The sequence below is a fragment of the Heterodontus francisci genome, chromosome 9 (genome assembly GCF_036365525.1).
Source record: "Heterodontus francisci isolate sHetFra1 chromosome 9, sHetFra1.hap1, whole genome shotgun sequence".
In the NCBI taxonomy this organism is placed as follows: domain Eukaryota; kingdom Metazoa; phylum Chordata; class Chondrichthyes; order Heterodontiformes; family Heterodontidae; genus Heterodontus; species Heterodontus francisci.
Genome location: NC_090379.1, coordinates 38,358,359 through 38,379,492, shown reverse-complemented (window position 1 = coordinate 38,379,492; position 21,134 = coordinate 38,358,359). Strand labels below are relative to the sequence as shown.

The window sequence follows — 21,134 nt, the reverse complement described above, 5'->3', positions numbered from 1 at the left end:
GGAGGAAAATCTCTCCTTACACTTCTATCAATTATAAATGATATTTTTTTTGGAGGGATAAAGATCATTAAATTTATCCACTGCATTAACCAAATCTGCACAGGATCTGGGCCTCTCTCTAGGCTCTTTAACCCTGGGTAGAGCTAGCTCTTTATTTTTAGACTCCAGTGGCAGCACTGCAGTGCCACTGGGGAGGTGTTGTAACTACAGCACGTTTATATAGGCAGCTTCCATTATAGATGTGAATATGGGAATCTATAATGCAAAAACATAGACAGGATTTTTAACATATTACTAGTTGAAATCCCATGACATTATCATACAGAGAATATGCGCCAAGCTGAATCTCCATGTGACGTGTGGTTACAGAGTGGGGCATAATTGAACTAGAACAAGTAGACATAATTAATTCAGCCTCTTCAAATCATAAATTGAGTCTTCAGTTTTATATTTCCATTATGAACTTCTATATCTACATTTATAATGGAAAAGGGTCTCAGGAAGAGCCTGCAGAGGTAAAATTAGAAAATTATTGACATCAGTAACTGGGTAAACATTTAAATATATGTTGTGACCTGTGGAGAAGTGGAACTAGAGAAAGACAGTGCACTCCCCCTGCCTCGGTCATTACACTGTGCATCAGTTTCTAGGGTATTTACTATGGACATATGTAGGTTGATCATGGGACAGTTGGAGGAGGCAGTTTAAACAGAAGGGTAGAGAGGAGTAAAATATTAGGGGAGGAAAAAGGTCAGCTTTGGGCAGGTTGATAGAAGTGAGTGCAAATGAAGTTATGGCGGCAAGCATATCGTAAAAGTAGAGTGGCAGAAAGTGTTGAAAAGTTTGACTTCCAGAGGTTTAGGTGGGGAATGATGAGTACAGCAGTTAGTGGGATGAGGTCGGAGAAAGAAAGGAATTAGACCAGTTGCAATCAAAGAGAACTGTGAGTGAAAACAATGGATAGGTAGAAAGATATATAGTATCTTTCACGTCCTCAGGACATTCCAAAGTGTATCACAGCCAATTAGTTATTTTTGAAATATTGTCACTGTCATGATGTCAGAAACATGGCAATTTGTACATAGCAAGGTCCCAGAAATAGCAACTAAATAAGTGGCCAGATAACCTAGTTTTAGTGATGTTGGTTGAGGGATAAATATTGACCAAGAGTCTTGAAGAACTGCCCTGCTCTCTTTGAATAAAGTTATGGAATCTTTTATGCCCACAGGAGGGCCTTAGTTTAATGACTCCTCAGGTACACAGAATCTCCAAGAGTGCTGCACTCCCTCAATACTGTAGTAAAGTGTCATCCTAGATTACATGCTCATGTTTGAAGTAGAAGACAAAACTTATTTTATTACCAACCCGAACATTCCCCCGCAACCTTCTCACATTGCTCTTCAACCCCTTCCCACCATCCTCACACCCAATAAAAAGTGTTTTCCTCGCTTCCCCACCTTTCCGCACTGATAATCTAATTCCTCCCCCTCCCCCACCAGAATTTAATTCTTCCCCCTCCAATGGGGTTCTGAAGGCATGCGAGTCGCGGCTGGTTGGCTGTAAAATCGGTGTGGGACGGCTGCCGTGGGCAGTAAGTTCATCTGCATTTCATGAATGCTCATTTAAATATTTAGATGAAGGCAGCCGGAGTTGGGGGGGGGGGGGGGGGGGGGGTGCACTGAAGCCTTGCCGCCACCGCTAATATCGGGGGGGCCTTCTCGGCGTCGTGGGTCGAGGTGGGCCACTCCCGCTAGCATTTTACGGGCCTCCCCACCACAACCCATGGCGTTGAAGGGTTGATAAAATTCAGCCCAAAATGTCTGAAATTATGAGTCAAAGCGGAAGTATCTTAAAAAAAAAGACTGGGACCTGCACAAAAAAATAGTTTCAAAAAAAGGGAATGGAACTAAAAGAATAACATGACTCATGGAACTTTAAAAAATCAAGACTGTGAAGATAGACAAAAGGGAATAGGAGTAAAAAAAACTGCTGTGCGATTTACAGACAGGGCTGTGGAAGAGATCGGATTGTGGCTTGAGGAAGATTTTGGGTTGTGGTGTTGAGGATATGATTAGGGCAACTGAAAGATATTGCCTACTCTTTAGAATATGGTGTTGACCACTTGAAAGTATCTTTTTATGCCCTTTATCCTAACATGCCGCCTGTAGCTATGCTGTGTGTGGTAATGCCAATCCCTACTTACTCCTTCATGAGTTGATCTATTATGTCCCCTTCTGACTGTAGAATCAGCCCTGTTTCTCGGTTCCATCTCATTTCCATTTCATCACCTTTTATCATGACATCTAACTCAGGTGATCCTTGCCTCATCCCACCCCATCCCCATGTCTGCATAACTCCCAATAATGCTTTATCCCTCTTTGCCCCTCCTCTAACGGACCCCTTATCTCTTTCTATCTTCTTGCATTATTAACCTTCCTATTCCTCCCCAACTTCCATTTGGCTGGCCTCGTATGCTCTTCTTGTGCTGACCCCCTCCTTCAAGTCTAATTCTTTGCTGAAATTCCCCATCTCTGGCCCCTGCAGCTAAATGTCTGTCAGTTCCCGCCATAGATAGCCTGCCCAACCTCCCTCTCTGTTTTGCACCACCACCAGTCCCAAAAACATTCCAATTACTGCACTAAAACCCAAATATAAAAATACATGACATGAAGATAAAGAGACAATCTTCTTTGGCCTCCTTATCTCGAGAGACAATGGGTAAACGACTGGAGGTGGTCAGTGGTGTGTGGAGCAGCGCCTGGAGTGGCTATAAAGGCCAATTCTAGAGTGACAGGCTCTTCCACAGGTACTGCAGAAAAATTTGTTTGTTGGGGCTGTTACACAGTTGGCTCTCCCCTTGCGCTTTTGTCTTTTTTCCTGACAACTGCTAAGTCTCTTCAACTCGCCACACTTTAGCCCCGCCTTTATGGCTGCCCGCCAGCTCTGGCGAACGCTGGCAACTGACTCCCACGACTTGTGATCAATGTCACAGGATTTCATGTCGCGTTTGCAGACGTCTTTAAAGCGGAGACATGGACAGCTGGTGGGTCTGATACCAGTGGCGAGCTCGCTGTACAATGTGTCTTTGGGGATCCAGCCATCTTCCATGCGGCTCACATGGCCAAGCCATCTCAAGCGCCGCTGACTCAGTAGTGTGTATAAGCTGGGGATGTTGGCCGCCTCAAGGACTTCTGTGTTGGAGATACGGTCCTGCCACCCGATGCCAAGTATTCTCCGGAGGCAGCGAAGATGGAATGAATTGAGACGTCGCTCTTGGCTGACATACGTTGTCCAGGCCTCGCTGCCATAGAGCAAGGTACTGAGGACACAGGCTTGATACACACGGACTTTTGTGTTCCGTGTCAGTGCGCCATTTTCCCACACTCTCTTGGCCAGTCTGGACATAGCAGTGGAAGCCTTTCCCATGCGCTTGTTGATTTCTGCATCTAGAGACAGGTTACTGGTGATAGTTGAGCCTAGGTAGGTGAACTCTTGAACCACTTCCAGAGCGTGGTCGCCAATATTGATGGATGGAGCATTTCTGACGTCCTGCCCCATGATGTTCGTTTTCTTGAGGCTGATGGTTAGGCCAAATTCATTGCAGGCAGCCGCAAACCTGTCGATGAGACTCTGCAGGCACTCTTCAGTGTGAGATGTTAAAGCAGCATCGTCAGCAAAGAGGAGTTCCCTGATGAGGACTTTCCGTACTTTGGACTTCGCTCTTAGACGGGCAAGGTTGAACAACCTGCCCCCTGATCTTGTGTGGAGGAAAATTCCTTCTTCAGAAGACTTGAGCGCATGTGAGAGCAGCAGGGAGAAGAAAATCCAAAAAAGTGTGGGTGCGAGAACACAGCCCTGTTTCACGCCACTCAGGATAGGAAAGGGGTCTGATGAGGTGCCGCCATGTTGAATTGTGCCTTTCATATTGTCATGGAATGAGGTGATGATACTTAGTAGCTTTGGTGGACATCCAATCTTTTCTAGTAGTCTGAAGAGACCACGTCTGCTGACGAGGTCAAAGGCTTTGGTGAGATCAATGAAAGCAATGTAGAGGGGCATCTGTTGTTCGCGGCATTTCTCCTGTATCTGACGAAGGGAGAACAGCATGTCAACCGTCGATCTCTCTGCACGAAAGCCACACTGTGCCTCAGGGTAGACGTGCTCGGCCAGCTTCTGGAGCCTGTTTAGAGCGACTCAAGCAAAGACTTTCCCCACTATGCTGAGCAGGGAGATTCCATGGTAGTTGTTGCAGTCACCACGGTCACCTTTGTTTTTATAGAGGGTGATGATATTGGCATCACGTATGTCCTGAGGTACTGCTCCCTCGTCCCAGCACAGGCATAGCAGTTCATGTAGTGCTGAGAGTATAGCAGGCTTGGCACTCTTGATTATTTCAGGGGTAATGCTGTCCTTCCCAGGGGCTTTTCCGCTGGCTAGAGAATCAATGGCATCACTGAGTTCCGATTTTGTTGGCTGTACGTCCAGCTCCTCCATGACTGGCAGAGGCTGGGCTGCATTGAGGGCAGTCTCAGTGACAACATTCTCCCTGGAGTACAGTTCTAGGTAGTGCTCAACCCAGCGGTCCATTTGTTTGCGTTGGTCAGTGATTACGTCCCCTGATTTAGATTTGAGGGGGGCGATCTTCTTGATGGTTGGTCCAAAAGCTCTCTTAATGCCATCATACATTCCTCTGATATTTCCGGTGTCTGAGGCCAGCTGAATATGACTGCATAGGTGTTGCCAGTAGTCATTTGCGCAGCGCCTGACTGTTCTTTGTGCAGTGCTTCTGGCTGCTTTAAGTGCTACTGATGTTAACTCGCTGGGGGCTTTCTTGTAGTTCAATAGTGCAATGCGCTTAGCGGCTATGACAGGTTCCAGCTCTTCATTATGAGATTGAAACCAGTCTGCATTTCTCTTTGCACTTTTGCCGTAGGTGGTCAAAGCTGACTCATAGATGGCGTCTCTGATGTGGGCCCACTTGGTCTCAGCATCCCCTGTGGGAGTGTTTTGAACGGCTGTCACAAGTGAATTTAGAAATTTTTGTAACAGCTGTGGATGAGAAATTCTGCTCGTGTTGACAATAACAGAACTATAAATCTATCAAACCACAATACTGTGCGAAGTTAATAATACAAATATCACCATAAGATGATATAAAGAGCCTATAACAAACACAGGAGCATTAATCAAGAAATAATAAGAGCTTGTAACAAAAACAATGCAATAATTGTGGGGTCTTTAATCTTCACATAAACTGGACAAGGCAAATTGGCAAAAGTAGACTGGAGGACAAGTTCGTAGAATGTGGTCAAAACAATTTCCTGGAACAACACATCGTGGAAGCAACCATGAAAGAGCCTATTTTAGATCTTGTATTGTGTAATGAGACAGGGTTATTTAGTAATCTCCTTGTAAAGGATCCTACAGGGAAGAGTGATCATAGTGTGACAAATTTAATGTGAAATTCAATGTGAAATTCTGACAGTGACTTCCTTAAATCTGAAACAAGAGTCTTAAACTTAAATACAGCCATTTACAAAGGTATGAGGGGTAAGTGGGCCAAGATTGATTGGGGAAAAGTAGTTTCAAAGATATGAAGGTAGATAAGCAGTGGCAAACATTTAAGGAAATAATTCAAATTTCTCAACAAAAATACATGCATTGAGAAACAAAAACTCCGCAGGAAAAGTGATCCATCCGTGCTTGACTAAAGATGTTCAGCATAGTATTAGATTAAAAGAAGAGGCTTATAATCTTGTGAAGTATGATAGTAAGCCTGAGAGTTGGGAGAGTTCAAGAGACCAGCAAAGGGTGACCAAAAAATTGATAGAAAGGGAAGATACAAAATGAGTGTAAACTAGCAAGAAATATAAATGCAGATTGTAAAGACTTCTACAAGTATATGAAAAGGAAGAGTAGCAGCAAAAGTAAAAGCCAATCCCTTAGATGCTGAGATGGGGGAAATTATAAATCAGGAATAAGGAAATGGCAGAGATGTTAAACAAATATCTGTCTTCAAGTAAAGGATACGAAAACTATACCAAAAATAGTAGGGACCCATGGGACTAATGCAACTGAGGAACTTAAAGTAATTAATATCAGTGGAGAAAAAGTACTGGAGAAAGTAATGGGACAAAAAAGCCGACAAATTTCCTGGACTGATCTTACATTTCTAAAAGGTGACTTGCAGAGATTGTGGGTGCACTGGTTGTTAGCTTCCCAAAATTCCCTAGATTTTGGAATGGTCCCAGTGGATTGGAAAGTAACAAATGTAACACGACTATTCAAGAAAGGGAGAGAAGAAAAAGGGAACTGCAGGCTAGTTAGTCATCGGGAAAATGCTGGAATCTATTATCAAGGAGGTGTTAACAATGTACTTAGAAAATCATAATGATGAGGCAGAGTCAACATCTCAGCTCCTGTCAGCTTACTGTCCCACCTAATGCATTCACAGTTTGTTATGAAAGTGCTTCCAATATTTTTAATCTTTTTTTGAGAACTTATGTTAAAACTGAAAAGATTCCACGGATGTGTTTTTTTTCCAAGTTCACCGACAGGACAAGATGTTGTTTGAAAGCCACCTGTGCTGGAGACCACCTGTGATTTGGGCTCAGAAAACAGCAGAACCCTTGGTGACCTGGGGGAAAAAATGGTTACCGAGAAGCCACATGTCAAGGTTTATGGAGGTCAGCAGGTCGACTCTCTGTTTGGGGTTTGGATTGTTTTCAGTTAGTTGTAGTGAACTGTTTGAAGACAGTTGCTGTTTTCCTGCCAAAGAGAAAATAAATCACCCTGCTCACCTCCTTCTCTATCTTTCTGAAGAAATCCTGCCAGGATCCAGTGTGGGAAAAAATCCCTGGTGCCGTATAGCTCCTGAGGAGCTGGAAAAAATCCTACATTCAAGTGTGTGCTGGCAAAAAGTCTTTGATGCCACATTTCTCCTAGAAAGCCGACAAGAATAATTCTCGACATCTCCAGAACGGACGGCTTCTGAAATGAACCCAGAGACCTGCCTCCGTATACCCAGATCCCGGACCAAAAAAGGGACAACTAACTTCCTTCCATATCTTCTTTCTTTTTTCGTCAAGAATTAGCAAGCATTTGGCCAAAGTAGTTTTTTTTTGTCTTTTTTTATTAAATAACAGACCTCTGCAGAATGAATTTCTATATTTTTTCCAGTGTGTGAGTGTAGTTGGGGAATTTTTTTAAAAGAGGGAACTTTTATATTTTAATCGTTGTGTTAATGCTTTGCTTTGTTACTGGTTAACTCTTGTTTTATAATAAACTGATAATTTTGTTATTTATTAAAGAAACCTGGTTGGTGTATTTTATTCTGAGTATATGATTGGCTGTATCGGTAATCAAGTAAACATTTGGAATAGACGCTGTGACCTGTGGAGAAGTGTAACCTCATAGTCTGGCATATCCCTCACTCTATCATTACCTTCAAATCAGGGAACCAAGCTTGGCTCAATGAAGAATGTAAGAGAGCATGTCAAGAGCGGCACCAGGCATATCTAAAAATGAGGTACCAACCTGGTGAAGCTACAACACAGGACCACGTGCATAATAAACAGCAGAAGCAACATGCTATAGACAGAGCTAAGCGATCCTACAACCTATGAATCAAGATGCAAGCTCTGCAGTCCTGCCACATCTAGTTGTGAATGTGGTGGACAATTAAACAATTAACAAGAGGAGTTGGAGCTCCATGAGCATCCCCATCCTAAATGATGGCGAAGCCCAGCACGAGTGCAAAAGACATGGCTGAAGTGATTGCAACCATCTTCAGCCAGAAGTGCCAAGTGGATGATCCATTATGGCCTTCTTCTGAGTTCCCCAACATCACAGATGCCAATCTTCAGCCATTTCGATTCACTCCACACAATATCAAAAATTGGCTGAGTGTATTGGATAGGAAAGGTTATGGGCTCCAACAACATCCCAGTTATACTGCTGAAGACTTATGCTCCAGAACTAGCTGCTCCCCTAGCCAAGTTGTTTTAGTACAGCTATAATATTGGCATCTACCCAAGAATAGTGGAAAATTGAGGTATGTCCTGTCCACAAAAGACAGGACAAATCCAATCCACCCCAACAATCTACTCTCAACATCAGCAAAGTGATGTAGCGTGTCATTGACAGTGTAAATGATACTTAGTCATCAATTATCTGCTCAGAGCTGCTCAGTTTCGGTTCCATCATGACCACTTGGCTCCAGACCTACTTACAGCCTTAGTCCGAACATGGACAAAAGAGTTGAATTCCAGAGGTGAAGTGAGAGTGACTGCTCTTGACATCAAGGCAGTATTTGACCGAGTGTGGCATCAATGAGCCTTAGTAAATTGAAGTCAATGGAAATTGGGGAGAAAATCTCCACTGGCTGGAGTCATACCTAGCACAAAGGAAGATGGATGTGATTGTTCAATGCCAATCATCTCAGCCCCAAGACATTGCTGCAGGAGTTCTTCAGGGTAGTGTCCTAGGCCCAAACAGCTTCAGCTGCTTCAATGACCTTCCCTCCATCATAAGGTCAGAAGTGGCCATGTTCGCTGATGATCACATGGTTTTCAGTTCCATTCATAACTCCTCAGACAATGAAGCAGTTCCTATCCGTATGCAGCGACTCCTCGACAACATTCATGCTTGGGCTGGTAAGTGACAAATAACATTTGTGCCACTCAAGTGCCAGACAATGACCAGCTCCAACAAGAGAGAATCTAACCAGCTCCCATTGACATTCAATGGCATTGCCATTACTGAATCCCCCACCATCAACATCCCAGGGGCGGGGTCAACATTGACCAGAAACTTAACTGGACCATCCATATAAATACTGCGGCTACAAGAGCAGGTCAGAGGCTGGGTATTCTGCAATGATTAACTCACTTCCTGACTCTCCAGAGCCTTTCCACCATCTTTAAGGTAAAAATCAGGAGTGCGACAGAGAAATCTCCATTTGCTTGGATGAGTGCAGCTTCAATAACACTCAAGTAGAACGACACAATCCAGGACAAAGCAACCAACTGGACTAGCACCCCATCCACAACCATAAACATTCCCTCCCTCCACCACTGGTGCACCGTGGCTGTAGTGTGTACCATCTAGAAGATGCACTGCAGCAACTCATGAAGGCTTCTTCGACAGCACCTTCCAAACACACGACTTCTACCATTTAGAGGAACAGCAACAGCAGGCAAATTGGTTTCCCTCCAAGTCACACACTTGAAAATACATCACTGCTCCTGCATTATCACTGGGTCAAAATCCTGGAATTCCCTAAGTAGTAGCACTGTGGATGTACCTACACCACATGGACTGCAGCAGTTCAAGGCAGCAACTCACCACCACCTTCTCAACGGCAATAAGTGCTGGCCTTGCCAGGGACACCCACATCCCATGAACAAATAAAAAAGTGACCTTGCCAGAATAGATGTGATGGAGACGGACAAACTGGGAGAACTGAATAGAGTCCTTACAGGAAATGGAGTAGTAGGAAATGTAGTCAAGGTAGCTGTGGAAGTCAGTGGGCTTATAGCAGAGAAACAAAATACCGCGGATGCTGGATAGCAAATTAAAACAGAAAATGCTGCAAACACTCAACAGATCTGGCAGCATCTGTGGAGACAGAAACACAGTCAACATTTTAGGTCTGTGACCTTTCATCAGAACTGGTCATAGTGGACATTTGGTTGATAACCTATCCCTGGAAATGAAGAGAGAGAAGTCGAGGAAGAGTTGGAGATGGACTATGTGAAGGCAAGGCAGAAGTGGAAATTGGAAGAAAACTTGATGAAAATTTTCCAGTTGGATGCAAGAGCAGGAAACGGCTTTGATACAACCATCAAGTGTACCAGAAAAAGAAGTGAGGGAGGGAACCGAGTAGGATTGGAACAAAGAATGACCACATATCTCACAAAAAGGTTGGGATAGCTCGGACCCACACAGGTTGCCATAGCAAAACCTGTTTCGAGTAGTGCTTTGTTAAAAAAGAGGACTGCTGGCCATCTAACTAGGATAACGTGTTTTTCTTCAAACGGTGATAGTTTTTTTTAATGTCCATCTGAACAAGCATACAAGCCACTGATTTAACAGCTCACCCAAAGACAGCACTATCTGACATTACAGCACGTCAAGACTGCAGTGATTTGTCAACTTAGTGCTCAAGTGGAGCTTGAAACCACAACTTAACTCACAGGTAGAATGCTGATAACTGAGCCAAGCTACAAAACATTACAATTTCTTCAAACAGTAACACTGATTATATGCTAATGCAGAAGGTACGCATTGTTCAAAACAACACATACATCTTTTAAAGCTAAACACGAAAAAAGCAGTTGATAATTCCCTTTTACACTGACCTGATCCGTAGTACAGTAAAAGAACCATCCTTCATACCCAGAGCAAGATGGATGCCATCTGAACTCACAGCAACACAACGAATTGGTTCTTCCATATTGCATCGAGCAATCAGAGCATGATCAATAAGACTCCATATTCTGAAAATATAAATTCAGTCTACCATAAAAAGGAGAAATAAATAACAATTGAGCTGTTCAATATTCCAAGCTTAATGTTCTTTTCAATTGATCCCAAATAACAATCTGTATTTCATTGCTCATTCAACATGTATGAAATTAGTTTTGGAAATTTTATTTCACCTAAAGTGAAATATGTAATCACAACCATGAAGGAAATTAAACTGAGGCACACTTAAATGTTGATGTTTCAAATTAATACCCATCTTTTTCCAGAATTTTGGCAATGTTACATGTGAATTAAATAATTGCATACAGTACTGATTAACAATTTCAGTAAACCTTACTTTCTTCCTTCCCATATAATGGTTTCCAGCATAGTCAGTCATATCTATCAGATTCATTCACTCATTTTAATTCCTATCAAGAAAAATGCTTGGGTGCGATGGGTTAGGAAGTCATCCCTCTGGCAGGTTCTTTCCTTTCCACACACAACTCAGGATTGTTATGACATATTATCTGGTCGAAGTACAAATATAAATGTCAGTTGGCCTGAGCAAGACAACAGATAGCCAAAGGCTGAACCATCTCCTCATTCCTAACTGATGTATACATAGTGTGGGCAATTTATGGGGTTGGAAGAAGATCGGAGGGGGAAAAAAATCACTGTGCAAAATGATTGCATTTTAATTGTATACATAATTGAACATTTATTTAAATTGGAATACTATAACTTGAGAACCTACAAATCAAATATGTTATTAACTGAACAAAGTAAATGTTCATAAATAAAAAGGCCTACTTTTCCTGTGGCTAGCACTGTGTCAATATATATATAAAATTTTCAAAATTAATTCCCATCTCCTATTGTTGCAAGAAAAATGATTGTAAAGTAATATAAAAATTACCAAAGCACAGTACAAGTTTTATGTCCAGGTTTCTTTATGATCAGTGGTAGGTTACACACTGGCTAAGGTTTCAGTGCATCAGTCTTTTGCTTTGGCTTCAAAGTGGATGAAATTTCAGTTCCATGAGGTCAAAGCCGAAAACTGAATTTGAATGGCAAAAATAATCACCTTAACTTCAGATTCAGGCAGATATCTAGCTGCAATAATGTGAGAAGTAGCTTAGAATAGCAATAAAATCAATTTGGAAATAATTGCAATCACGAGATGTCATAAATAGGATTCTACTAGGTATTGCTGCAAAGCAGAGTAGTTTACCAGATTTAGCTCAAATCAATATACAAGTCATATCGACAACAATAATTTTTTTTAATCAAAGGTACCTTCTGATGAGGTCATGATGAGAAACTTCATAATGTTGAAGTTCCTCGTTAAAGGAACTTTAAGTCTACACTTAATATTTTCACCCCTAAATTAATTTTATGGAAGCGAGAAAGTTAGTCCAGCAATCTCCTGTGGAAGAAGAAAACTGTTTCTATCACTGATCTTTAAACAATGTTGTCCAATAAAAATTGCGGTCTACACACGTGACTACGGCAACACTGCTTTAAACACATGCACTAATTTTAGTAGAAAACGCCTCACCTACACACAACTGGTAACTGTACATCACATTTGTACACATATTTATCACCATCATTCACTAACCAAGGAAGAAAAAGGACTCAAAGATCAAAAATCACCCTCACGCCGCTTTTTGTTTTACCACTTTGCCAACAAACGCACAGTGGTTAAAGTACACCTATGTATGCCATGTGATAATGAGTAGCGAGATCACATGCTCAATGACTATAATGTCTATAATCTAAATTGCATCAGAAATGCAATTAATCATATATGGCTAGTGGCTATCAGTATTATCCAATAAGTTAATCATACATTGGATGCTGGAACTTGCAGGTGCAGAATTTAAAGTGCCATCTGGGTGGAGCAAAAAGTTCTTTTGTAAGGTTGCCTGAAATTTCAAAAATCATTTTCACAAGGCAGCTTCAAATAGTTTTAAAAATTACTAATTCTCGGGATATGCAAAAGCAGGATTTATTGACCATCTCCAGTTGCCCTCCAGAAGGTTGTGGTGGGTCTTCTTGAACTGTTGCAGTCCATGAGCTGAAAGTACTCCACAAAAGTGGAGAGGCAAAGAGGTTCAGGATGAGGAAAGCTATTAAGCACATCTTAATTCATCTATTCAGAAAGATCCTAAAGTTCTTGCATTTAGCATCCAATTGTTTTTTAAACCATTTCAGGTTTTTCACCTCGACTGGATGCAATCTTCCATAACAGCGCCTCTGATATGTCTTCCTTTATCCTCAACCGAGGATACCCCCCCCCACCCCCCACTGTGGTTGACATGGCTTTCAACCGTGTCTGGCACATTTCCCGTATTTCTGCCCTTACGCCTTCCCCTCCCTCCCAGAACGCGACAGGGTTCCCCTTGCCCTCACTTTCCACCGCACCAGCCTCCACATCCAGAGGATCATCCTCCATCATTTCCACCACCTCCAGTATGATGCCATCACCAAATGCATCTTCCCTTCTTCTCCCCGGTCAGCATTCCAAAGGGATCATTTCCTCCACGACACCTTGGTCCATTCCTCCATTATCCCCGACACCTCGTCCCCTTCCCATGGCACCTTCCCATACAATCGCTCGAGGTGTAATACTTGCCCTTTTACCTCCTCTCTCCTCACTATCCAAGGTCCCAAACACTCCTTTTCAGGTGAAGCAGCGATTTACTTTGTATTTCTTTCAATTTAGTATACTGTATTCGCTGCTCACAATGCGGTCTCCTCTACATTGGGGAGACCAAACGCAGATTGGATGACTGCTTTGATGATCATCTCCGCTCAGTCCGAAAGCATGACTCCGAGCTTCCGGTTGCTTGCCATTTCAACACCCCACCCCCCGCTTTCATGCCAACATTTCTGTCTTTGGCCAGTGTTCCAGTGAATATCAACGCAAGCTCGAGGAGCAGCACCTGATCTTTTGATTAGGCACTCTCCAGCCTTGCGGACTGAACATTGAGTTCAATAACTTCATGACTGGCCTTTTTAAAATATTTTATTTTTTAACCATGTGCCTGCTTCTCACATAGTCAGAGCTGCTCATTATTCCACTATTAACAGTCTCTCTGGACTCATGCTTTGTCTTTCACCACAAGCATTAACACACGCTTTGCCTTTGTCCTAGGACAGCTTTGTTATTTAATCTCTCCTGCCCTATCAAATACCTTCCCCTCTGTTCTCTCCCCCACCCCCATCCCCTTTACTTGATTGAAACCTAATTAATTAATTCTTTCCTAACCGTTGCCAGTTCTGATGAAAGGTCACAGACCTGAAACATTAGCTTTGCTTCTCTCTCCACAGATGCTGCCAGACCTGCTAAGTATTTCCAGCACTTTTTGTTTTTGTTTTCACCTCTTCCTGGAAGTCTAACCTTTGTGTAGAGAAGAATTTCCTGACATCAGTTCTAAATCTACCTTATCCTGGTTTGAAGCCATAGCCCATTGTCCTAGTCTCACAATTTAAAGTAATTTTTCAGACTTACCTTCAACAACATGCATCTATGTAGTACCTTTAATGAAGAAAATTGTCCCAGATGCTTCACAGAAACATAACTAGATAAAAATTGACACTGAGCCAAAGGAAGAGATATTAGGAGGGTTGACTAAAAGCTTTGCCAAAGAGTTGGATATTTAAGGAAGCAGAGGTTTAGGGAGGAAAGTCCAGAGTGCAGGGCCTCAATAGCCAAAGGTATGACAGCTAATCATGGGACAAACAGAGTGGGAGATGCACAAATAGGACAGAATTGGAGGAATGCAGAATTTTCAGAGGGTTGTATGGCTGCAGAAGGATACAGAGATGGGGAAAAGTGAGGCATGAAGGGATTTAAATTGAAGACATTGGGACTGGGAGCCAATGTAGATCAGGCACACATGATGGGAGAATAGAACAATGCATGATAGGTTATGGGTAAACGTTTTGGAGGAGTGGAAGTTGTTCTATCCTCTTAACTATCTTAAGATCACCTCTCAGACATCTCCTTCCTAGACTCGAGGGATCAAACTTCCCTGCATTTCTTCTATCACCTGAACATGTCCCCTGTGTCCTGGTGACCACAAGTGTACACAGTACACTGGGACCCCCGCTATAACGCGGTCCACATCACAAGACCACATTATAGGTGAGACCATGTTATAAAGAAGTCCTATTAAAAGTGCCAAGTCAGCAGCTAGAATAATAAAACAAACAAAATGAAGACAATCAATTCACATAAATTAAGTTTTACTTCTTCTGGTAACAGAAATGTGAATATACATGTACTATCAATCATTATTGAATGGATGGATGGGTGTTGAAAAAAAGCAGTAATTTTAAACTGTTTACATTTATTCCTCGGCTCTGCCTTTGCTCGATGCAGGATGTCCTGAAGTTGTGTCAGAATTGGAGCAGCTGATTTCTCGTTGGCTACCAACTATTTCAGTGATTCTTCTAGGTAGTGGATGACTGTACAGGATGATGGCAGTGCCTCGCTCTCAGCATCGGCATTGGCGTCATCTTCAGCTTGCTGGAAGTCTTCAGGATTTGGATCAATTACACTGGCCAATATTTGATTAACTGTCATCATCTCATTGGTAGCTTCTTGAGCACCAATATTCAGCCATGCATTGATGTCATCAGTATCTAATTTGGCCCTAAGTACGGACCAGGCATTGTAGTAGTTAGTCTTCTGTAGTTATGTTTGAAGGTCGATATGATGCATTAGTTAAGCGGTTGGATTTTTGATGTTGTATTTTTTGGTAGACAGATGCATTTGACCTTCCCATTTCGAGTTACCACGTTCCCTGGGGGCGAGTGTGCAGGTCAGTTGTCAAGCAACAAGATGGCCTTCTTCGGCAGTTTGTTCTGTCTGAGATGTTTTCTGATGTTTGGTACTAATTCATGGTGAAACCAGTCTTTGAAAAGTGATGATCATCCAAGCTTTGGCGTTACTTGTTATTGGCATGGTAGTGATTTTAGGTTTAGATGATGGAAGCAGTGTGATTTAGCCAATTTTCGAATGATGAGCGGAGTGAGCTTGTGTAGACCAGTTTTATTGCAACCCAGGAGGACTGTCAACCTTCTCTCTACCTGTTTAAATCCAGACATTTTGTTGGTGTCGCTTCTTGTCGCTGGTGTCTTCTCTGGTAACACTTTGTAGTACATGGCTGTCTTGCCACAGTTGTAGACTTGTTCTTCGGTGCATCCTCCTTCGTGTAAAATCTTCTTTAATTCAATGGGAAATGTTGTGGCTGGCTCATCCGTAGACTGTTGTTCTCTTATAGTAACTTGCAAATTGCTTGAATCTTGCTAACCATCCTTTGCTGGCTCCAAACTCTACTGAGGCATTGGTAGTTCCATAAATTAAGTGGCAAAATTTCTTATCCTGAGCTTGAATAATAGGACCGGATACAGGTACACCTTCAGTTCTCTGCTGGGCGAATCATATATATATGGCTGTGTCTAGAGGTGTGTTGTCAGCATTTTGAGTTTTCGTTCTTGCTTAGCCACCTTCAGCCATCCCCATCAACACCATTCTCAACTTCTCTTCATCTTTAAGCCACCCAGCATTGATTCAGCGAACCCAATTCTTTGCGAAACAGGTGCTAATGTAGTGCCTTCCTTGATCTGAGCAATGATTTTCAGCTTCTCTGGGACATACAAGATTTTCTCTTTCGTGATTCAGTGCACATGATTTTGCTTTGATCGTTGTATGGGTATCAGTGCAAGTTTGACCAGTATTTATGCAGAGAAACCTGGCACCTTAATTAGTTATGAGGCTCCATCTCATTAGCTGGTTCTAAATAATTTGTGGAGCATTTATATTTCAACAATGTTGTGAAATACGCTATGAAATTATAAATGTACATGAAATCTTTGGGGTCCATAATGGATCCGCATTAAACCTAGTTCCGCACTATAGCAGGGTTCCAATATATTCAAGTTACAGTCTGACCAGCAGACCGAATATTTTGGTCATAAATTCATTTGGTTTTACTCTATTGATGATATAGTGTTGATTGATGCTCTGCATTGTTTAGATGTGCTGAGTTTAAGACTCTTATGTCATCTGAAAGAGAAAAGAGGTCTGAATAAACTCCACATGAGCATCTAAATTGTATCATCTACATTAGATGAAACTTTCCCAGGCAATATTAAGTAAAACCTGGAAGCAGAATATGTCTGTCTTGTTAGGCTTTACTGCACTCTGTTGTGGGGAGAAGGAGCATATTTGAAAATGTGTTAAAATGAATAGCTTTGGTTATGGGGAGAAGGCAGGGGAATGGCACTAAGTGAATTGCTCACTCGGAGACACGATTGGCCGAATCTGTGCTGTAATAATTCTGTGATTCTGTGAAAAGTAGTCATCAAATTTTACCAACTAAAATCATAACTGCCAACATATTGTCTAATAGTCTGGGATAATCATCACAATTAAAAATACAAACCTAACAGATCGATCATCACTCCCAGTTACTGCTAAAGGCTTTGTTGGATGAGTTGCTAAGGCCCAGAGCTCCCCCTCACAGTGACCTTGCATGATTAGGAAAGGCTTGTTTCGATCATGTACCACGATTTCAAAGATTTCACTGTCCTGCGTGCCAACCAAAATATGATCTCCTTGCCAACACACACTCCTCACTGACAGACCTGGTAAAGAAAATGAATATAAAAATAATCAAATAGATTGCAGGCCTTCAAATTTTAATTATTAAGAGTCTGGATAGTCTTAAAGGAAAGAAGTACTAATATGTGCAAAAATGCACATCGGTGGGGGTAAAAGCACAAAAACACACAAGTAAAATAATCTTTGGTTATACAGAAGTCATACCACAATCAGAAAATATATGAATATGTAAGTAGAGTCAGCATATTAAGAAGAAAATACACTTAGATTATGAACTTCAATACGAATTTATTAGTTTGAAAGGTAATACATAGAATGTGGGTGGTGAATTTATGGTAGGCAATTTATGAGATGCATGCGAAAATACTTTCACATACATTATTTTCCCCTTTTTTGTCAAGAGTGGGTATTTTATTGGACAGGTAGTTTCCCTTATGCACATGTACCATCTTCCCCATAGACTCCTAATTCTCCTCCCAGCAGCAGTTCAATGTGGCTGATTAGTTTACCTCCTCCCTAGCTTCTACTCATTATCTCCCTATGACTGTAGCCCAGAGATTCAGAGTTCACCATGTGGAGCACTGTAGCATCTAATTCTGAGTGTATCATGTTGCTTATTGAACACTTCCTTGTTCCCCATCCCACACAAGCCCTGGTCCCACAGTACTACTTTATTCATTCATATACAGCATAAAGGAGTTCTGGTGATTTTTTTTATTATTCATTCATGGGATGTGGGCGTTGCTGGCAAGGCCAGTATTTATTGCCCATCCCTAATTGCCCTTGAGAAGGTGGTGATGAGCTGTCTCCTTGAACCGCTGCATGATGCTGTAGTGCAAGCAGTGGCTTGAAACAGGAGCCACTGCCAGATGTTAATTTTCACTTCAAATCCACACAACATTAGGAAACCAGCACAATATAAAAAATATAAAATATGTTCACCTTTTAAAAGAATGCCAATAACTCCAGTGATGCTCCCTCTAATTGATACTACTGATTGGCATGCCCCACAAGACCACCATGGACCCCAATAACGTAAGATCTGAACATGATCCTTAATGGAGGAATCAGCAGCAGAAACATTTCCAACTCAGTCGAGAGAAGAAGTCAAAAAATCAAGTAAAAACAATAACCCTCAATGAAGAGTGCCACTGTCCCACAAACAACCTTTGCCCGACAAATAATTGCGCAATACCACAAATGGGTGAACCACAACTCTTTCACCATGGCTAAAAAGTGCCCAATGAAACATGAACTCCAGCACCAGTCAAGTACGCCACCCCAGATTAAGTACTGTTGCCTCGAAGGACAATACAATTAGCAATGACAGAACTGGCACAACATGGTCCCTAACCAAGGGAAACAATCCTGGACCAAAGTTACAACATGGCCAGCCAATCTAAAGGTGCAAGTCTGAACACTCCACAAGGTTTCCTGTCAACCATGCATGCAGAGTTCACAGAACTTAACAATGCAAATTCCCAAACTCTTAAAAGGTGATGAAAAAGTAACAGCATTGCAAGCCCAAATGACTAATACACTATAGAAGGACAAGGAAGTAGCTGATTAAGTGGATGACCTTGACAATCTGGGCCACTGCAATACATAAATCTTTGATACCAGTGTGGAGTCAACACAATATAGATAAAAGTATGACATTTTCAGAGAAACAAGGTTAGCATCAGGCCCATTGTGTCACAATGCAGGAAGCAATTCAATGGCCTAAGCAGGCAGCAAAATTCATTTACTTCCCAGTGTGCGTATTATCCCAGCCCCCTCAATCTGTCTTCTCAAGACTATTCCAGCACATCATTCCTCACACCAACTTACCTTGCAGGTATATCCATCTGTCTCTGTCTACGCATTTCCTTACATCCCCATCTATCCATCCGTCACTGACATTCACCCTCATCTTTATACAATATCATGCCTCTCCCTCAAAGTCACCCTCAACAAATGCTCTCCACCCATCCATTCAACACATTACTCTCACTCATAGGTCTCTTCTTTTCCTCCTGGCAGAAGACAACACAGAACACCAGCAAGACGCAGAGAACCAGAGGCAGCCCTCTGTCCATCTTACACCTAACAAGTGTAGAGGAGACGGGGCTGGAAATCAGTGCAACCTTGGTGTACCTGGCCATGAGAGATGGGGAAATAAGGGCCTTCCAGTAACCTGATGACAAAATTAAATATCAGGCAGCAACATGGCATACAGCATTCACTCACGTTGACTTGATATCAGTAGCAAGTGAAATATGATCATGTGCATAAAGATAATTTCAAACATTCTGCCCTTGACAATAGCCACTCATGTCTTTCACCTCCCACAAGGCCTTCACGTGTCCCTCAGGAGGTGGTCCAGTTTGTCACTGCCAGCTGTCCAGAAGAAGTCATTCGCTTTGAGCATGCGCTATTACAGGACTCATGTAGGCCATGCACCAACTCAGATACTTACACTTCGATGGGAACAGTAAGGCAGATAGTTGAATTTTCATCTAATGACTCATAGATCACAAATGAGCAAGAGAAGATGCTGCAGACAAGGACAACACGAGAGAGCCACTGTCGAAGGGCGCAGGACACTCCAAGCTCTGCTCAGCTTGATGCAGATGCTGAGGCTCAGGGGCTCTTGACAAAGAGGATAATTCTGGAGCAGCAGCAAAAAAATGTGAGGTACCAGGAGACATTCCTGCTGCATTGTGCATGCTTGGAGTTTCGAGAAATCAGTCTCAAACAGGAGTGCCGTTTGTCATAGGCCTTTTCAATGATGTCTTTGTGCATTCAAAGAGCGTGCGTAGAGAATCAAATGAGGAAATCACATGAGTGCAGGCAGTCCTGCACTAATGGCTTGCACACTATGAATACCACCTTGTATGAGAAAGGTGTTTCAGAGACAGGAGTTCAAATCCCACCACAGCAGCTAGTAGAATTTAAATTCAATTAATTAATAAATCTGGAATAAAAAGCTAGGCTAAGTAGTGATGACCATGAAACTACCGGATTGTCGTAAAAACCCATCTGGTTCTCTAACATCCTTTAGGGAAGAAAACCTGCTGTCCTTATCCAGTCAGGCCTACATGTGACTCCAGACCCACAGCAATGTGGTTGACTCTTAACTTCCCTCTGAAATGGTCTAGTTGCTTCAAACTGCTGCAGAAAAGTCGAAGAGCACTGTGGGTGTACCTACACCACATGGACTGCAGTGTTCAAAGTGGCTCACCATCATCTTCCCAGGGGCAAATAGGGAAGGGTAACAAGTGCTGGCCTTGCCAGTGAAGTTCACATCCCATGAAAAAACAAAAATTCATGAAACCCTAGCATTGGCCGTTCATCACCCCACATCCGCAGCAAAATGTTCTCCGGTTTATTACTAGCAGGGAAGTGCAACTGGGCCATGAGAGAGATAATGGTGAAAAGGGACATGAAAATAGAGAATTGGCTCAAAGTGCTTCCACTTCTCACCCTTTGCCCCCCACAGTCAGTATTCCACATACTGCTTCGTGTCCAGATAGCTGAGTCTGCCCTGCAAAGGTGCAGGTGGTGCAAGTCTTTGACAGGGCCCTCACACACTCCAAAACTGAGAGGACGTCAGCCAAGATCACCTCACCAGTAAGGACCAGAGATATGAGCAGCCTGCCTCTATCTCTGCTGAAGACACAGAGATTGCATCACAAAGTACTAGGAAAAGGAAAAGCAAAGATTTGTAGTTGCACAAGGGATGCACATGGGTGTGTTACACAATGTTAGATTAAGTTTCTGTATTATGTTTGAGATACATAAATATTATTCTTTTATATCACTTTCTCATCTTGTCCATTTTTGGTTGCTGGCTCACAAGTGAACTTTTCAGTTGTGATGATGATGAATTGGAAGACATGAGTTGATGGTGAGTGATGGGGGGCTGTGAAAGCAATACTTGGTTGTTTGCAGGACTGCTTTGTGTTGGTGGCATTTTCATGGGAGGGGGGGTTGGGGGGCAAACATGGCTAACTGGTTGTCAGATGGGTGGAATGATGGAACGTAA

The 21,134-nt window shown here is 42.4% G+C and overlaps 1 protein-coding gene across 6 annotated transcripts in view; it reads right to left on the bottom strand.

Annotated features, from left to right (window-relative positions):
• eml5 (EMAP like 5) overlaps positions 1–21,134 on the bottom strand; it is a 223,144-nt gene that overhangs the window by 139,123 nt on the left and 62,887 nt on the right. For all 6 annotated transcript variants that reach the window (XM_068038838.1, XM_068038839.1, XM_068038837.1 and 3 more), the window contains exons 7-8: positions 16,929–17,130; positions 10,362–10,499 (exon numbers count right to left, since the gene is read on the bottom strand). In XM_068038838.1, coding sequence (XP_067894939.1) covers positions 10,362–10,499; positions 16,929–17,130 — 340 coding nt within the window. The remainder of the gene's footprint in view (positions 1–10,361; positions 10,500–16,928; positions 17,131–21,134) is intronic.